The 19,676-nt window shown below is 45.4% G+C and overlaps 1 protein-coding gene across 1 annotated transcript; it reads left to right on the top strand.

Moving 5' to 3' along the window:
* Positions 1-401: 401 nt before the first annotated feature.
* Positions 402-1,706, top strand: LOC119935546 (olfactory receptor 14A16-like). The gene is made up of 3 exons (XM_038754919.1): positions 402-644; positions 752-1,182; positions 1,676-1,706. The coding sequence occupies exons 1-3, from the start codon at positions 402-404 to the stop codon at positions 1,704-1,706; spliced, it is 705 nt and encodes a 234-aa protein (XP_038610847.1).
* The last annotated feature ends 17,970 nt before the right edge of the window (positions 1,707-19,676 follow it).

Raw genomic sequence — 19,676 nt, 5'->3', positions numbered from 1 at the left:
TAGACCATAAACTCCTTGTGGAAAGGAAATAATAACAATAATAATAATAATGGCATTTATTAAGCGCTTACCATATGCAAAGCACTGTACTAAGCGCTGGAGAGGTTACAAGGTGATCAGGTTGTCCCATGGGGGAGGCTCACAGTCTTAATCCCCATTTTGCAGATGCGGTAACTGAGGCCCAGAGAAGTGAAGTGACTTGCCCAAAGTCACACAGCTCACAACTGGTGGAGCCGGTATTTGAATCCATGAACTCTGACTCCAAAGCCCGAGCTCTTTCCACTGTGCCACACGCATCTATCAATGCTGTTACATTGTTTGGATTGTACTCTCCCAAGTAATCGCTCAATAAATATAATCGATAGATCGCTTGATTGTCTGAAATCAGGTCCTATCAAAAGATGCCTAAAGGCCTCCCGCCAGACGTGGCCAACATCTCCACAGTAATGGAATTCTTCCTGCTGGGGTTCTTGATGGTCCGGGAGCTTCAGCTGGTCCACTCCACGCTGTTCCTCCTGGTTTACCTGGTGGCCCTGACGGGGAAATCTTCTCATCGTCTCCATCACAGCCCCGACTGGTACCTCCACACCCCCATGTACTTCTTCCTCAAGCACCATCCATTCTCGACCTCTTCCTCATTCCCGGCATCATCCCCAAATCCATTCACAACTCTCTGACCAACAAGAGATCCCTCTCCTTCCTGGGCTGGGCTGCCCAACTCTATATTTTCACTTATTTTGCTTCACTGGAGATCACCCTGCTCACGGTGATGTCCTATGACTGCTACATGGCCATCTACCACCCGCTGTGTTACCAGGTCATCATGGACCAACTGGCCCGTGGGAAGATGGCTGCTGACCTCTGGCTTTGGAGTGGTTTCTTGGGTCTCATGCACACTGCCAGTGCATTTTTCTCATCTTTTGGTGACTCGAATGTGATCTGTCACATTTTCTGTGACATCACCCAGTTACTGGGCCTCACCCGCTCTGATGATGTCCTCAGGGAGGTGTTCCTGATCACTGCCAGTGCAACTTTAAACTTCTTCTGCTTCCTCTTTATAGTTATTTCTTATGCCCACATCTTCTCCACGGTGAGGACCACCTCTTCCGAAGATGGCCGGACTAAAGCCTTCTCCACCTACCTGCCGCACCTCCTCGTCGTCAATCTGTTTTTCTCCACTGGGTTTGTTGCCTATTTAAAACTGCCCTCGGACTCCACCTCGATCCTGGAGGAGCAGCGTGGCTCAGTGGAAAGAGCACGGGCTTGGAAATCAAAGGTCGTGGGTTCTAATCCCAGCTCCACCACTTATCAGCTGTGTGACTTTGTGCAAGTCACTTAACTTCTCCGTGCCTCAGTTACCTCATCTGTAAAATGGGGATAAAGACTGTGAGCCCCTTGTGGGACAATCTGATTAGCTTGTATCCCCTCCCCCCCACCGCTTAGGACAGTTCTTGGCACATAGTAAGCGCTTAACAAATGCCATCATCATTATCCTGGACCTGCTGTTGTCCGTGTTCTACACGGTAGTGCCCTCCACCCTGAACTCCCTCATCTACAGCCTGAGGAATGGGGACATGAAGGCAGCGATGGGGAGAATTCTAACGCTTTTGAAGAAGCCAATTTCCTTGCCTTCATTCTCTTTTCTTTCACTTTAGATTTGTTGCTTTGTCAACAGGAAGTTTGACGCCTCAGGGGAGGATCTTTAGCATTTCTTTCCTCTTATCTCCTATTGAAGTCATTTTTGGGTGACCTTGGATACCCCACTGAGAGTTCTCCTCCTCCAGAAGACCTTCCCAGACTGAGTCCCCCTTTTCTTCTGCTCCTCCTCCCCACCCCATCACCCCGACTTCCTCCCTCTGCTCTATCCCCTGCCCAGCCCCACAGCACTTGTGTATATTTGTACATTTTTATAATTCTATTTATTTTATTAATGATGTGTATTTATCTATAGTTCTTTTTATTTATATTGATGCTATTGGTGTCTGTCTACTTGTTTTGTTTTGGTGTCTGTCTCCCCCCTTCTAGACTTTGAGCCCGTTGTTGGGTAAGGATTTGACAATCCTTCTCTGTTGTCGAATTGTACTTTCCAAGCGCTTAGTACAGTGCTCTGCACACAGTAAGTGCTCAATAAATGCGATTGAATGAATATCCACTTTGGCCCATATGTTCTTTACGGCAGAAACTGTGTCACAGGTTTCTGCTTATTACACCTCCTCCAGAAAGTTGTCTCTGACTAATCTCTCAATTAATCAATTGATTATTTAATGATATGATCTGAGTTCTAATCCTAGCTCCACCACCGATCTGCTGTGTGAACTAGGGCAAGTCTCTTCGATTCTCTGGGCTTCAGTTACCTCATCTGTAAAATGGAGATTAAGAGTGCGAGCCTCATGTGGGACAGGGACTGTGTCCAACCTGATTAACTTGTATCTATCCCAACTTTTGGAACAGTACTTGGCACATAGTAAGTGCTTAACAAATACCAAAATTATTATCATTATTATTATTATTATATGTATTCTACTGACTCTACTATATTGTACTCACCCAAGTACTTAGTACAGTGTTGTACACACAGTAAGAGCTCAGTAAATATGATTGATTGATTATTATTTACTGTGTGCAGAGAATGTACCAAGAACACTATACAATAGTCACGCTGAACTAATCTCTCATCTCACCATCCTTGATTTTCTCTACTGTCACCTATGTACTTGAGCCTTTATCCCCTAATGTCTTTGATATTCACCCCAGCCCCACAGCATTTATGTCTATATCTTCTGTACATATCTGTAATTAATTAATTTATTTATATCAATGTCTGTCTCCCCTCTAGATTGTAAACTCATTGTGGGCAGGGAATGTGTCTGTACTGTTATAATGTACTCTCCCAAGTGCTTAGTACAGTGCTTTTCACAGAGTAAGTGCTCAGTAAATACCATTGAATGAATGAATCCTTATACTCTGTCATTTCCTCCATTTCTATTTTCTGTTGCAGTTTGTCTCCCTGACTAGATAGTAAACTCCTTGAGGGCATGAAACCTGCCTAGCACTCTATTGTATTGTATTCTAGACAGTAGACTGTAAGCTTGTGTAGGCGGGGAATATATCTGTTATATTGTTCTACTGAGAAGCAGCATGGCTCAGTGGAAAGAGCCCAGGTTTGGGAGTCAGAGATCATGGGTTCGAATCTCAGCTCTGTCACATGCCTGTTGTATGACCTTGGGCAAGTCACTTAACTTCTCTGAGCCTCAGTTCCCTCATCTGTAAAATGGGGATGAAGACTGTGAGCCCCACGTGGGACAGCTTGATCACCTTGTATCAATCAATCGTATTTATTGAGCACTTACTGTGTGCCGAGTACTGTACTAAGCCTTGGGAAGTACAAGTTGGCAACATATAGAGATGGTCCCTACCCAACAGTGGGCTCACAGTCTAGAAGGGGGAGACAGAGAACAAAACAAATCATATTAACGAAATAAAATAAATAAAATAAATATGTAAATATGTAGAATAATATGTATCCCCCCAGCGCTTAGAACAGTGTTTTGCACATATTAGCGCTTAACAAATGCCATCATTATTGTTACTATTGTTCAACCATACTCTCCCAAGTCCTTAGTACAGTGCTCTACACACAGTAAAAGCTCAATAAATATGATTGACTGGATGGCTGACTACTCTCCCAGATGCTTAATACAGTACCTGGCTCATAGTAAGCACTTGACAAATACCATTAAAATCCTTAAAAAATATAGGGTATGTATGCACACAGTAAGTTTTCAAAAAAATGCCATTGATTGATTGATTGATTGATTGATTCTGTCATATTTTCCCACACTCTCCCTCTGCCCTGAAACCCCTTCCCTCTTCACATCTACCATGTCATGTCAAAGCCCTACTGAAGGCTCACCTCCTCCACGAGACCTTCCCAGACTAAGCAGCCCCTTTTCCTCAGCTCCCCCTCCCCTCCCCATCATGCCAACTCACTCCCTTTGCTCTACCCCCTCTCTGACCCACAGCACTTGTGTATATATGTACGCATTTACAATTTTATTTATTTATTAATGATGTGTATATATTTATAATCCTATTTAGTTATATTGATGCTATTGATGTCTTTTTACTTGTTTTGATGTCTGTCTCCCTCATTCAAGACTGTGAGCCAATTGTGGGCAGAGATTGTCTCCGTTGCTGAATTGTACTTTCCAAGCACTTAGTACAGTAACTGTTCAATAAATACGATTGAATGAATACCAACTCTGCTGTACTCTGCTTAGAAAAGTGTTCTGCATACAGTAAGTGCTCAGTAAATACCAGCGATTGATTGATTTAGTGGATAGGAAATGTGTCTACCAACTCTGTTTTATTGTACTCTCCCAAGCCCTTAGCACAACCCTCTGCAAACAATAACTACTCAATGAATATGATTAGTGCTTTAGTTGATTGAACCCCACCCCCGTGGACAGCCCTGACCACCAATATTTCTACAGTTACACCCAATTACAGCTTTGCAATGCTAGGATGCTTTATGGATTTAGCTCCAGAGGTCATGGAGGTGTTTGTTCGGGGGTTGTTGAGGGGTGGGAGGGGAAGGGAACAAGTAATAATTTTGAAAGGCAGGGAGTGGGGTGAAAGGGTTGAGAGGGAGAAAGCTTGAAGTTCAGGGGATGAGGAAGGTCAGAAGAGATGGGAAGGGGCAGGGTTAAATGCTGATAATTGATAAATTGATTGGCTATCCGATCACCACGTGGGGTCACGAGGAAAGAATGTCAGGTCGTTCAAAGGTGTTTGTTAAGCGTTTACTATGTGTCAGACACTGTACTAAGTCCCGGAGTAGATACACGCTAATCAAGTTGGACACAGTACATGTCCCACATGGGGCTCACAGTCTTAATCTCCATTTTAGAGACGAGGGAACTGAGGTACAGAGAAGTGAGGTGACATTCCCAGGGTCACACAGCAGGCAAGTGGCCGAGCTGGGATTAGAACCCATGCCCTTCTGACTCATGCTCGATCCACCAGACAACACTGCTTCTCTTGTGTATTCATTCCATTGATGGTATTTATTGAGGGCTTACTGTGTGCAGGACACTGTTAGTAAGAGCCTGGGAGGCAATAAAGTTGGGAGGCACATTTCCTGCCCTCAGGAACCTTACAATCTTATTCTCACTACTCACTACAGTGGAGCTTGTCTGATTCGATATAGATATTTTAACTGTATTTTTCATCTGTTTATTGAGCACTTACTATGTGCACAACACTGTACTAAGCGCTCGGGAGAGTACACTACAACATAGTTAGTGGTTACACTCCCTTTCCTCCCTCCCTAGATTGCAAACCCATTATCGGTAGGGACCGTTTGTGCTTATTCTCTTGTTTTGTGCTCTCCCACTCACTTAGAACAGTGCTCTGCACATAGTAAGTGCGCGATAAATACCACTGCTTGATTGATTGCCCATAACATGTTTATAGTATAGACGGTGGGAAATACAGTGTTCTGCACACAGTAAGTCCTCAATAAAAACCATTAATTGATTTATATTCATATTTACATAGATATCTGTCTCCCCTATAGATTGTAAGCTCATTGTGGAAAAGAACCAAGTCTACCTACTCTGTTATATTTGACTCTCCCGAGTGGTTAGTAAAGTGCTCTGCACACAATAAGTGCTCAATACTTACCACTGATCTATTGATTGGCTGATTGACTGATACACAATCCTGGGTAATTTGGATGAAAATATCATTGATAGAATTATTTCTGGGGCAAAATCAATTCCAGCTCAAACTGTTCTGATTTCATATTTTACTTCCTGGGTCACTCATGTGGCATAAGACTGAAGGTGGGCAACAGGAAAAGTGCTAGTGGGTATAGTGCATGCCTGGGAGACAGAAGGACCTGGGTTAGAATTCTGCCTCCATCACCTGTCTGCTGGGTGACTGTGGGCAAATTACTTCACTTCCCTGGGCCTCAGTTCCCTCAGTTGCAAAATGGCGATGAAGACGGTGAGACCTATTTGAGATAGGGACTGAGTCCAAACTGATTACTTTGAATCTACCCCTAAGTACAGTACAGTTCCAGGCACAAAGTAAGTGCTTAACAAATACCATAAAAAAGAGTGTCCGGCCTGACTGACTGGTTTGGTCTGTGGAAACGAAGGACTCCTGCTTACCACGATTAGTTCATTAATTTAATCGTGTTTATTCAGTGCTTACTGTGTGCAGAGCACTGTACTAAGGGCTGGGAAATTGCAATATGGGAACAAAGAGACAATCCCCACCCAATAACGGGCTTGATGTATTTTCCCTCCCAAGCATCATGTAGGAGGAGTATTCAACCAAGCAATCATATTCATTGAGTGCTTACTCTGTGCAGAGCACTGTACTAAGCAATTGGGAGAACACAATGCAATAGACACTTTCCCTGCCCACAACGAGTTTAAAGTCTAGATAGGGGAGAATGCACACTAAAGGGTAAAGACCTCTAACCAGTGGGAAGCAGTGTGATGTAATGAGTAGAGCACGGTCCTGGGAGGCAGAGGACCTGGCCCCACCATTTACCTACTGTGTGACCTTGGGTGAGTCACTTCACTTCTCTGTGCCTCAGTTCCCTCATCTGCCAAATGGAGATTCAATCCCTGTTCTCCCTCTTACTTAGACCAGGACCACCATGTAGGGCCTGATTATCCTGTAACAGCCCCAGTGCTTAGTAGAGTGCTTGGAACATAGTTAGCACTTAACAAATGACACTATTATTAGTACTATCATTTCTCATCCTGGGGTGATTTACCAGTGTTCACTCAGCCTGACTGGGGGAATGGGCGTTTTCTTTTCGAGATGGAAGAGATTTCCCCAAGGAGAAGGTTCCGGTTCCTCAGGCTGTAGATGAGGGAGTTCAGGGCGGGGGGCACCACGGTGTAGTACACGGATCCAGAGTTGAGGGGAAGTCTGACGCAGGCTTGAGGTGGGCAATGGAGGCCGTTCAGAAAAAAACGGTGATGACGCCGAGGTGGGGCAGGCAGGTGGAGAAGGCTTTGGCCCGGCTCTCGTTGGCCAGCATCCTCAGCACGACCCGGAAGATGCACACGTAGGAGACGACGATGAGAATGGAGCAGAGCGAAGCCAAGCCAGCGACGCTTACATTAATGGCGACATGGGCCTTGGCGCAGGAGATCTTCAGCAGCAACGAGGCGGCACAGAAGAACTGAAGCACGGCATTGGAAGCTCAGGGAGAAGGTCGAAGCCACAAACACGACTCCCATCAGCCCCCCGCTGAACCAGGAGGCGACAGGCATCTTCCTACAGGCCTCTCGGTCCATGAGGACCTCGTAGTGCAGTGGGAGGCAGATAGTGGTGTAGCGGAAGTAGGACATGGCCGGGAGGACAAAATACTCAGAACCCACAAACAGTTTCATGAGACAGACCTGCCCCGCACAGCCCAGGGAGGAGTTGGAGTGTCACTGCTTCAGAGAGACGAGAATGTATTTGGGGACGGTGACGGAGATGTAGCAGAGATCAGCCACTAACAGGTTCCTGAGGAAGAAGTACATGGGGATGTGGAAGCGCCAATCGAGGATGGTGACATCGACGATGAGGAGATTCCCTGTTAGGGCCACCAGGCAGACTAGGAGGAACAGAGCGGGCCTGGACCAGCTGCAGCTCCCGGATCTCAGATAACCCCAGCAGGAGTAATCCCGTCACCGTAGAGACGTTGACGACCTCTGGAGGGATGCCTTTAGGCATCTTGTGATAGAACCTGATTTCAGACAATCTATCAATCAATCGATCAATCATATTTATTGAGCACTTAATGTGTACTGTGCGCTGTACTAAGCCCTTGGGAGATTATGACATAAACTGCAACAGTTTGTAGACTCGTCCCCTACCCACAGTGACCTTATAAACTTGAGGGAGAGAAACACATTAATATAAATACATAAATTACAGATATGAATGTAAGTGTTGTGGGCCTGAGGGAGGGTTGAATAAAGAGATGAAGGAAGACAAGGATGAACATACTTATAGAGAAGATTAGAGACTGAAAGAAAATGTGTTTGCTAATTCCTAGTTGCATAATAATAATAATAATAATAATAATAATAATAATAATATTTGTTAAGCGCTTACTCTGTGCCAAGCACTGTTTTAAGCACTGAATAATACAAGGTAATTGAGTTCTCCTACGTGGGGCTCACAATCGTTATCCCCATTTTACAGATGAGGTAACGGAGGCACATAGACGTTAAATGGCTTTCCTAAGACCTTACAACAGACAAGTGGTGTAGCTGAAATGAGAACCCACGTCCTCTGACTCTCAGGCCTGTGCTCTTGCCACTAGGTCATGCCACTTCTCTCACTGTAATAATAATAATAATAATAATAATAATAATAATATTTGTTAAGGGCTTACTATGTGCCAAGCACTGTTCTAAGCGCTGGGGGGGATACGAGGTGATCAGGTTGTCCCACGGGGGGCTCACAGTCAATCCCCATTTTACAGATGAGGTAACTGAGGCACAGAGAAGTTAATGACGTCCAAAATCACACAGTTGACAAGTGGCAGAGCCGGGATTAGAACCCATGACCTCTGCCTCCCAAGTCCAGGCTCTTTCCAATAAGCCATGCTGCTTTTCTGCGATTGAATGAATGAACGAATGAATGGGCCTCAATTTCCTGATGATGAAATGTCTGTCTTCCTTCTCTCTTAGGCCCTGAACCCTGTGTGAGACAGGGACTGAGTCTGATCTGATTGTATTGCGCTTGGCACACAGCAAGTGCTCAACAGATACCATGATTATTATAATAATTATTATTATTATCACTATTATTAATCAGTACCACAATGAGGAGTCTTTCAAGACAAGACGGCATCCACATCCGTTCAAGAAACACATTCTGATGCCTCGCTGAGTGTGTCAATTACCTCTCTCGCTAGGAAGGGATTCCCCAAAACTGATATTCTGCTGTAGCTAAGGGGGAACGGGTGGATTTCTGCTTTCCCCAAGCACAGTAAGAGTCACAAGGTCCTGCTGATTTTTCCCAAGCTGGGACCCGCCAGTGTGGGATCCCCCCCATCCCAACCACGGAGTCAGGTTCTCCTCGGAAACAGGCCGGTCCCAATGACCCTAGGACGATGGGCAAGTATGGGCTCCACTGGCCTGATTTTGGGGGGCAGAAGGGAGTTGGTTCTGTCACGGATCCAGGCGTCCGGTTACGCCGTAGAAATAGAGAGTGTCCCAGGACCATGAAAGCCCAGTCTGAAACCTGTAACTGACTCCAATCAATCGATGGGATCAGATCTATGGAGCGCTTGTGTGCAGAGCATTATTGTAAGCACTCAATACAATATGACTGTAATTCTAATTCAAATCTGCTCAGTCCTAATCCAGGGTTCTTGAAGCTAAAATGGAATTTTTCACGATTCTTTGGTGGATGGGGAAGATTCAGAACTTCAGAAGAGAAGTTCAGCAACTTCAGCCGCAGAGTCCAGGTGCTATTTGGTTTCTCCGTAACCCACTCACTAAGCAGGTAGACCCTGGACCAGAAAACACCTTAGATTCTGGAGGGAATCGAAAATTTCTGACTGCCTCTCTCCTTCTCAACTCCTTCTCATCTCTGGGATCTCCTCCAGTCTGCTCCTCCTCCTCCTCCACCTTATTGTCCTTCCTTGTCTCTTTCTCCTCCTTCTCCTCCTCTTCCCTCTCCTCCTCCTCCTTCTCCACCTCAATGTCCTTCCTCGTCTCTTCCCCCTCCTTCTCCTTCCCCTCCTCCTTCACCACCTTCTCCTCCTTCTCCTCCTTCACCTCTCTTCCTCTTACCCCTGCTACTCCACCTCATTCTCTTGCTTCTCCTCTTCCTCCTCCACCTTGTCGTCCTCTTTCTTCTCCTCCTTCTTCTTCTCTTCTCTCTTCCTCCTCCTCTGCCTCCTCCTGCTCTTTCATCTCGTCCTCTTCTTTCTCCTCCTCCTCCTCTTCTTGTTTCCTTTTCTTCCTCGTTTTCTTTCTTTTTCTTTCTCCTTTTCTTCCTCCTCCTCCTTCTCCTCCTGCTCCTTCACCTTCTTCTTCCTTCACTCTTCCTTCTTCTCCTCTTCCTCTTCTTTCTTTTCCTCCTCCGTTTCCTTTTCCTTCTTCCTTTTCCTTCTTCCTTTTCTTCCTTCCTTCCTTCCTTCCTTCCTTCCTTCCTTCCTTCCTTCCTTCCTTCCTTCCTTCCTTCCTTCCTTCCTTCCTTCCTTCCTTCCTTCTTCCTTCTTCCTTCCTTCCTTCCTTCCTTCCTTCCTTCCTTCCTTCCTTCCTTCCTTCCTTCCTTCCTTCCTTCCTTCCTTTCTTTCTATTTTCCTTTTCTTCCTCCCCCTCCTTCTCCTTTTGCTCCTTCACCTACTCCTCCTCCTCCTCTTTCTTCTGTTCCTCCTCTTTCTTTCTTTCTTTCTTTCTTTCTTTCTTTCTTTCTCTCTTTCTTTCTTCCTCTTTCTTTCTTTCTTTCTTTCTTTCTTTCTTTCTTTCTTTCTTTCTTTCTTTCATCTTTCTTTCTCCTTTTCTTCCTCCTCCTCCTCTTCTTTCTTCTTCTCCTCCTTTTCCTTCTCCTTATCCTTCTCCTTCTCTTCCTTCTCCTCTTCCTCCTCCTCCAACTCGTCCTTTTGCTTCACCTCCTCCTCCTCCCCCTCCTTCTCCTATTCTCCATTCCCCCCTGCTTCTTTCTCTCCTCCTCCTCCTCTCCCCTCCTCTTCCCTATTTTCCTTCTCTTTCCCTTCCTTCTTCTCTTCATTCTCTCCCTCCTTCTCCTCCTCTATTCTACATTTGGGCAGGGCCAGAAATCATTGGAAATCTCTTGATTTCAGGTGTGTGTGTGTGTGTGTGTGTGTGTGTGAGAGAGAGAGAGAGAGAGAGAGAGAGAGTTAGTGAGAGAGAGAAAGACAGTGGAATGAGGGGTGTGGGGTGTGGGGTGTGTGTGTGTATGTTTAACAGGGATGGCGAAGTTGGGATTAGAACCCACTTCCTCTGACTCCCAAGTCTGTGCTCTTGCCACTAAGCCACGCTGCTTCTCTCACTGTACTTTCCCAAGCACTTAATACAGTGCTGTGCACATAGTAAGCGTTCAGTAAATACCATTGATTGATTGTGCAACAGGGCAACACCGTGGAAGAAGCCTCATCTTGTCATTTCGTATTGATTCAGGGCAAAACTGCGATCTTTCCACTGCCAAGGCGCCTGTTTTATTCTTAAATATCAGGAAAGACCAAGACTAAGATCAAGCAGATTCTCATACTTGCTTTGTCATATCTACCCATCTCCTCTCTCCTCAAAAACCTCCCATGATTGCCCATCCCTCTCCACATCCGACACCAATTCCTTACCTTCAGCTTTAAAACATTCACATTACCTCTTTCCCTTCTGATCAGTCAGTCAATCCTATTTACTGAGCACCTTCTGTATGCACAACTGTACTAAACGTTTGGGATAATATAATATAAAAATAAACAGGCATATTCCCTGCCCACAAAGAGTTTACGAACTACCTGACGTCTACCTGACCTCACCATTCTCCTACTACAAACCAGCCCATACACCTTGCTCTTTTACCTCCTCCAGGAGGCCTTCCCAGACTGAGCCCCCCTTCCTCTCCCCCTCATCCCCCTCTCCATCCCCTCGTCTTACCTCCTTCCCTTCTCCACAGCACCTGTATATATGTATATATGTTTGTACATATGTATTACTCTATTTTACTTGTACATATCTATTCTATTTATTTTATTTTGTTAATATGTTTGGTTTTGTTCTCTGTCTCCCCCTTCTAGACTGTGAGCCCACTGTTGGGTAGGGACTGTCTCTATATGCTGTCAACTTGTACTTCCCAAGCGCTTAGTACAGTACTCTGCACACAGTAAGCACTCAATAAATACGATTGATTGATTGATTGATTTAACACCAACTTATTCACTGTACCTCGATCTCGTCTACCTCACCGCTGACCCCTTACTTACATCCTTTCTCTGGCCTGGCATTCACTCCCCCTTTATATCCATAAGCACTTTAATACTCACCACAGCACGTATACCCATAATCTTATTCTCTACTGTTTCCCGTCTCCATAATTTACTTTAATGTCTGCCTTTCCCTATCAATCAACTAATTATATTTGGTGAACACTTACCGTGTGCAGAGCACTGTGTTAAGCACTTGGAAGAATACAATACAACAGAATTTGTGGACACATTCCCTGCCCATAAGGAGGGGGAGAAAGATCACTAGATTGTAAGGGTCTTTTGGTCAGGAATTGTGTCCACCAACTATAATTCTCATGGGCTTAGTTCAGCGTTCTGTGAGTAGTAACTGTTCAATAAATACCATTGATTGATTGACTGATGCTACTATTATTACTTTCACTAATCCTCATGCAGCTAAAATATATAGGCATATATCTAAACCTCTTTATTGTAACCTCTCAGACTGTTCGTGATCTGATTTTCTTGTCTAAATCAATCAGTGGTATTTATTGAGCGTATACTCTGTGCAGAGCACTGGATTAAATGATTGGGAGAATACAACAGAGTTAGCAGACACATTCCCTGCCCACAGACAACTTACATTCTTTTATTTACCACAGCACTCACCAATAGTTCTTGGGATATAGTAAACAGTAGGTAGCACAGTTTTTTTTGTCTCATCAGTTCTGGATGCTGGTGGGGGTGATAAGAATGTGTGGGTGTGGGGAGGGGGCTGTCAGTATCTTCCCTCCACCCCTTGGCTCTCCGGATGGCTGTGCCATCCCCTCAGACGATGGCGGGGTTATTTCCTGGGAGGTTTTCCGTTGGAGGACGGGCCCAGGGCTCTGCTGAGACACCTGACGGTCCGGATATCTTGGAAGGCCGGGATCGTGTAGTACTGGTCTTCACAACCTAAATAACTGTCCAGTCCAACGTTGTTCCACTCTGAGACACCTTCCTAGAACAACATCACCGGACTAATCATCATTCCATTTCGGGAACTGATAAAAAAACCTTGGGTATTTGAACCTCATTTCAAGCCAGGAATTAGGACCATCTGAATATCTCATCAGAAGCAGCGTGGCATAACGAAACAGTCCGGGTCTGGGAGTCAGAAGACCTGGGCATTCCAGATCCGCCACTGGTCAGTTGTGTGACCTTGTGGAAGTCACTTCACTTCCCTGTGCCTCAGTTACCTTATCTGTAAAATAGGAATAAAACCACCTGCTCTCCCACCCTCTTAGCCTGTGAGTCCCAGGTTGGACAGGGAAAGTGTCCAACCTGTTTATATAGTATCTACCACCCTCTCTTACTAGCAGGGACCGAGGCAGGAAGTATTGTCAGCCTGCATTTATTCATTCATTCTTTCTTTCTTCCTTTCTTTCTTTCTTTCTCTATCTTTCTTTCTTTCTCTGTCTTTCTCTTTCTTTCTCTCTTTTTTTCTCTCTCTTTCTTTCTTTCTTTCTCTCTTTCGCTCTTTCTTTCTTTCTCTGTCTTTCTTTCTTTCTCTCTCTCTTTCTTTCTCCCTTTCTCTCTTTCTCTCTCTTTCTCTCTTTCTCTTTCTTTCTCTCTTTCTTTCTCTCTTTTTCTTTCTCTCTTTCTCTTTCTTTCTCTCTTTCTTTCTTCCTTTCTTTCTTTCTTTCTTTCTTTCTTTCTTTCTTTCTTTCTTTCTTTCTTTCTCTCTTTCTTTCTCTCTTTCTTTCCCCCTTTCTCTCTTTCTCTCTCTTTCTCTCTTTCGCTCTCTCTCGCTCTCTCTTTCTCTCTTTCTCAATTTCTCTCTCTCTTTCTCAATTTCTCTCTCTCTTTCTTTCTTTCTTTCTTTCTTTCTTTCTTTCTTTCTTCCTTTCTTTCTTTCTTTCTTTCTTTCTTTCTTCATTTCTTTCTTTCTTTCTTTCTTTCTTTCTTTCTTTCTTTCTTTCTTTCTTTCTTTCTTTCTTTCTTTCTTTCTTTCTTTCTTTATTTTCTTTTCTTTCTTTTTTATTGAGCCCTTACTGTAGGCAAAGCACTGTACTAAGCCCTTGGGAGAATGCAATGTAACGATATCACACTCCCGCTCCACTCTGTCATCTTGGCTTTATACTCCAATGTTCAGCTGTGGGGGTCTGCGGGAGAGGTCCGGGGAAGGGAGCTGATGGGAGGAAAACTATCTCTGAGATCAATAAATCAATCAATTCATTCAGATCAGTATACCAATGATATTTATTGAACGTCTACTGTACTTGTAGCACTGTACGAAGTGCTTGGGAAAGCACCATATGACAGACTTGGTTGACACATTCCCTGCCCACAAGGGGCTTATGGTCTAGAGGAGTCAATCAATCCAAGGTATTTATTGAGATCCTACTGTGTGCACAGCACTGTACTAAAACCTTGGGTGAAGACAATAAAATGGGGCTGGTAAGCACGTTCCCTGTCCACAGTGAGCTTGATGTCGAGAGGATACACGGACTTGTAATGAAATAACCATTCAAAATATTTTTATTTCAGGAGGAAGCAGAGGAAGCAGTGTGGCCTGACGGATAGAGTACCGGTTTTGGAATCAGAAGGACCTGGGTTGTAATTATATCTCTACCATTTGTCTGCTGTGTGACCTTGGGCAAGTGACCTCACTTCTCTGGGCCTCAGATTCCTCATCTTTAAAATGAGGATTCAATATATGTTCTACCTCCTACTTAGACTGTGAGCCTCGTGGAGGACAGGGACTGTACTCAACCTGTTGAACTTGTATCCACGCCAGCCCTTAGAACAGTGCTTGACATATAGTATGTATGTGCTTAACAGATACCATAAAAAGTCAGAACCGTGATTCTGGCGACTTGGAGTGAGAAGTGAGGATTAGATTTTGAGTCCATACATAGACATAGTTTAGAGGATGAGGAAGACATTATTAGAAGTAAATTATAGATATGGACATAGGTTCTGTGGGGCTGAGGGAGGGATGATAAAAGGAGCTAATTCAAGTGCAAGGCGAGGCAGAAGGGTGCAGAAGAAGAGGAAATGAGGGCTTAGACAGGGAGGAGATGTACCGTCAATAACGCTTTGATTATGGAGAGAGTGATACTGTGTCTGATATGAAGGGGGCGAGAGTGACAATGTCTGGAATGATTGCAGTATTCTCCTCCCACCCAGACAAATCCAGAGAAATGGAAGTATTAATCTCACAAGTGCACACAGCTACCCAGGGGCAAAGCTGGGACTTGAATCCAGACTACAGGACCCCATTTCAGGACTTTTCCCACTAGGCCATACTACCTCTCTTTCCCTATTGTCTTCTTTGCTTTTCCCAAAACCCAAGATTCGTGTGACTGTAGGTGTGAGAACATATTCTCACATCTGCTCTAGAGCCCATAGGGAGTTAATGACGTAATACTTGATGAAGAGGACGTTATGAGAAGACGTGGTTTAGTATTAATAATAGTAACAGTAATAATAATAATTACTATGTGCCAGGCACTGTTCTAGGTGCTGGATGGATCCAGGTTTTATAGGGTTGGGAACAGTCTTTGTCCCACATGGGGCTCCCAGTCTAAATAGGATTTAATCCCCATGAATCAAAGAGGAAATTATCATGCAGGGCTGAGATCCTCTCATGCACAAAGTCAAGCTGTACTCTCCCATCCCCTTAGGCATCCACCTGAGAGAAGGGGGCTCGGATTTCCATTGGAGAGGTCTCAAGCGGAAAAGCAGCCTGGAAAGGATGAGAAACCGGAAGTCAGGATAGTTGGGTTGCAGTTCCACCTTTCCCTAGTCTTTGGCAGGTCCCTTCAACCAAATAATTAATCGGGGTATATATTGAACACTGTTGTAAGTGCTTGAGAGGGCACAGTACAATAAAGTTAGTAGATAAAGACCTTCCCCAGTGCTTAGAACAGTGTTTGGCACATATTAAGCTCTTAACAAATACCATCATCATTAGTATTATTCCCCTCAAAGTCAGCAGTGTCTTCTAGAGAGCAGCAATGTGATCTACTGGAAAGAACCCAGGCCTGGGAGTCAGAGCACCTGGGTTCTAATTCCAGGTTCTACCCCCTTCTCTGCTGGGTGAACTTGGGCAAGTCACTTCACTTCTCTGGGGCTCAGTTACCTCATCTGTAAAATGGGAACTAAGACTTTGAGCCCCATGTGGGACAGGGACTGCTTACTTTAGCGCTTAGAACGTTGCTTGGCACATAGTAAGTGCTTAGCAAATACCATATCATGTGGCACACGGACGGGTGTCCAATCCAATTTGCTTATATCTACCCCAGAACTCAGTTCAGTGTCTGATACACAGTAAGCACCTAACAAGAACCCAGTGCTTAGAACAGTGTGCAGCATATAGTAAGCACTTAACAAATACCACAATTATAATTATTATTATTAACTACCACAATTATTAATATTATTATTACCGTGAGCTGCATGAGGAACCTGGTAAGAGGTATTTTCTCGATGCTGTCACCAATTTCAGCCCATCACGGCTCCCCCGACTCAAACTCACCGGAGCCATCTAATATTGGAGACGGCCACTACAGGCAGGTTCTGCGTGAGGACAGAGAGTGAAGATGCTCACTCTCTGTCCTCGTCCCTTCTTGCACATTTGTGGCTGTGACAGGAAAGGCTCTGTGAAGTAACCAGGCCTCAGTGTCCCCTGATGACCTCAGGGTCCCCTCAGAGAAGGCATCCATTGTTTTGGCGTGATGGTTGTGGGGAGGGTGTCCCCAGCAAGGACCATCTCTGGGCTCTGCCCCAGAGACCTTGTTACCTGGACCAAGTCGGTAACATCATTCCTGAGGTTCAGCAGGGCTCAAACTGGGCCACTAATAATAATTGCAGTATTTGCTGGGCTCTTACAGTGTGCTGGGCACTATACTAAGCGCTGGGGTGGATACAATAATGGCATTTGTTAAGCACTTACTATGTGCCAGGTGCTGCACTAATCACTCAGACGCAGTCCCTGACCCACATGGAACTCATGGTCTCAATCCCCATTTTATAAATTTTACAAGTTCTTTACGGAGTGGAGGCTTCCTAACTGCACTTTTCCAAGACCATTGCATTTCCCTCTCCACTCCCCGGGAACACGATGCCACTGGGGAGGCAGGGGAACGGGAAAAGAGGACATGAAACAAAAGAAATTTGTGCATTGAAACTAAGGTTACAAGACATAAAGGCATTGGGAAACGAATTTGTACGGGACAGGGGACAAACCAGTTGGAAACAGCGCAGCCTAGCGGTCAAAACGCAGTTGAGAACGGTAAACTCTCCTCGTCGACGAACTTGGATCCACTTTTAGGGTCCAAGTCTCCCCTTCTCTCCTTCTGGGTTGTTAATTTGGAGCACCTGGTGAGGTTCCGGGTTAGCGGTTTCTTCCTCCCCCGGTTACACGGTACTGGATGGTTTCTCCCGCTTTTGGTTAGAGGGGGCGGGTGGTTTCTCCTCCTGGGTTAGGAGTTGAGTTGTAGACCTCAGAATACGTTCTGAGAGACCTAGGAGACGTCCTAGAGGTTCTTTCCGGGTTAAGCAGATAAGGGGTTCCCGTTTTTGGAACCATGGGCTCGAGTCACTTTAAAACAGGCTCGTGTCTGACTAAAATTCTCCAATCATGGGAGGAGCGTGACCTTCCGGTAACTAAAGGAATATCTAAAAACGACTTGTAGGGTGTCATAAGGCCTGGACTCAGTTCCGAGACCCACAGGGTCATTATTACCTGCCCGAGGGAGGGTCTTTTGATCTTCAAACTCTTTGCAAACTCTTTGCAAAAACAGGAGGTATTATCCTGTTTCCGGTCTGACCTCAGCTCCCCCCCCCTCCCCAACACACATACACTTATTTATCCTCCGGTGCCGCTTTTAGCTCACTTCTGATGAGTGCTTCCGCCTCGGAGCCCTGGCTGTCAAGTTAGAGAACGATGATTAGCTCCATGTAGCAAGGCCAGTAATTGAGACTAATTGGAACTTAAATGTGGAAATAGATTGGAATCGCCTTAATCAGGCACGGCAAACTCTCCTGGCCGCCATCCAAGAATTAGGCCGTAAATCTCCTAACTGGAATTCCTTTCATAGGAAGTCCCAGAAGGAAGGGGCAACCTCTGATGAATTTTTCACCCGCCTTAGTGAGAAAGAAGAGACGATGGTCGAAGGAATTGTATTTGTATGAAGGAAGAAGGAGGGAAAAGGAGAAAGAAAAGAGAAGGTGAAGAAATTGCAGTTTAATGAAATTGCTCAGGTGTCTACACCCTGTGAAGCAGATGTCCCATAATAGGGAAACGATGGGTAGAGAAATTGCAGTTGAAAGTAATTGTATGTGTATGAAGCCTAGAGGAAGTTTATGTGAAGGAGAAAGAGAAAAGACTTGATGGGTGGAGAAATTGCACTTGAAGGGAATTGAATGAAGGCCAGAGGAAGTGTGTGTGAAGGAGAAAGAGAAGAGACACGAGGGAATTTTGGTCGAATATCGGCCTCCCTGTAATACTCCTGTGTTACCTGTGCGGAAACTGGGCTTCTCTCCATCCTATCGGGTAGTTAGCCAGGACTTGCGTGTGATTAACTTCTATGTCTTGCCCATGCACACTGTGGTCCCTAGACCCATGGCGATAGCTAGCTCCGTGAGTCCCAAAGCAACCTGTTTAACTTGTATTGATCTAACTGGCTCCTTCTTTACCATCCCAGTGGCCTTTTTGCCTTTACCTGGGAGGGTCGCCAACTGACCTGGACAAGACATCCCCAGAGTTTTGTCCACTTCCCAGACATTTTTTCCAGAGGCTTGTGCAGAACCCTATCACCCCTCAAATTACTCGAAGGGGTCAGTCCTAAAGATGACCTCCCCAGAGACCCTGTTCTGCACTCCCGAGGCTGCAGAAGCCTTTCGGGCCCTAAGATCGTGCCTGAGTTCAGTCCCTGCTCTGGGACTCCCTGACTATAGTAAGCCTTTCTATTTGTAAGTTCATGAACGCCGCGGAGTGGCCTCAGGTGTCTGATGCCAAACCCTCAGTCCTCACTATCGGTCAGTGGCCTATTACTCGGGTGTCCTCAATCCTGTCATTCTAGGCCAAGTACCCTGTATCCGCTGCATAGCTGCGGTGATCAATTTACACGAAAGGTCTCAGGATATCCTCTTGGGACATCCCGTTGTTGTTCAGACTTCACACGAAGTTGTGTGCCTCCTTCGTGGAATGGCCACCCAAGTCTTATCTGTGGCATATCTAACTATGAGGTTGCCTTACTGTAGAATCCACAGGTACATGTGGAGCGCTGTGGCTCTTTGAATCTGCCTGCTCTGCTGGAGTCCTCCCCCATGACTGGCCAAATTCATGATTGTGGACGAGGTAGCTCGGAAAACTGTCGCTCCTCGACCTGACATCCACGATGAGCCTCTGTCCACTCCTGATCTAACTTTGTTTATGGATGGCTCTTACTTTATGGACCAAGGGGAGCACCTCACCGGCACTGCGGTTATCACCCTAACCTCCATGCCACGGATGGGCTCACTCCCAACTTCCTGCAGTGCACAGGCAGCTGAGTTCGAAGCCCTTACGCAGGCATTATTACTCGGTAAGGGGAAGTGCGTGACCATCTATATGGACTCTAAACATGCCTTTGGTGTCTGTCACGCTACAGGTGCCCTTTGACAAAGTCGTGGGTTTCTTACTTCAGCTGGGAGTCAGGGTGCTAATGGGGATCTTATATAGCGCCTATTACAGGCCCTTTTGCTC

Source organism: Tachyglossus aculeatus, chromosome 12, assembly GCF_015852505.1.
Source record: "Tachyglossus aculeatus isolate mTacAcu1 chromosome 12, mTacAcu1.pri, whole genome shotgun sequence".
NCBI classification, from domain to species: Eukaryota; Metazoa; Chordata; class Mammalia; order Monotremata; family Tachyglossidae; genus Tachyglossus; species Tachyglossus aculeatus.
The sequence above is the reverse complement of the archived record's forward strand: the minus strand, read 5'-3'. Positions and strand labels throughout refer to the sequence as shown.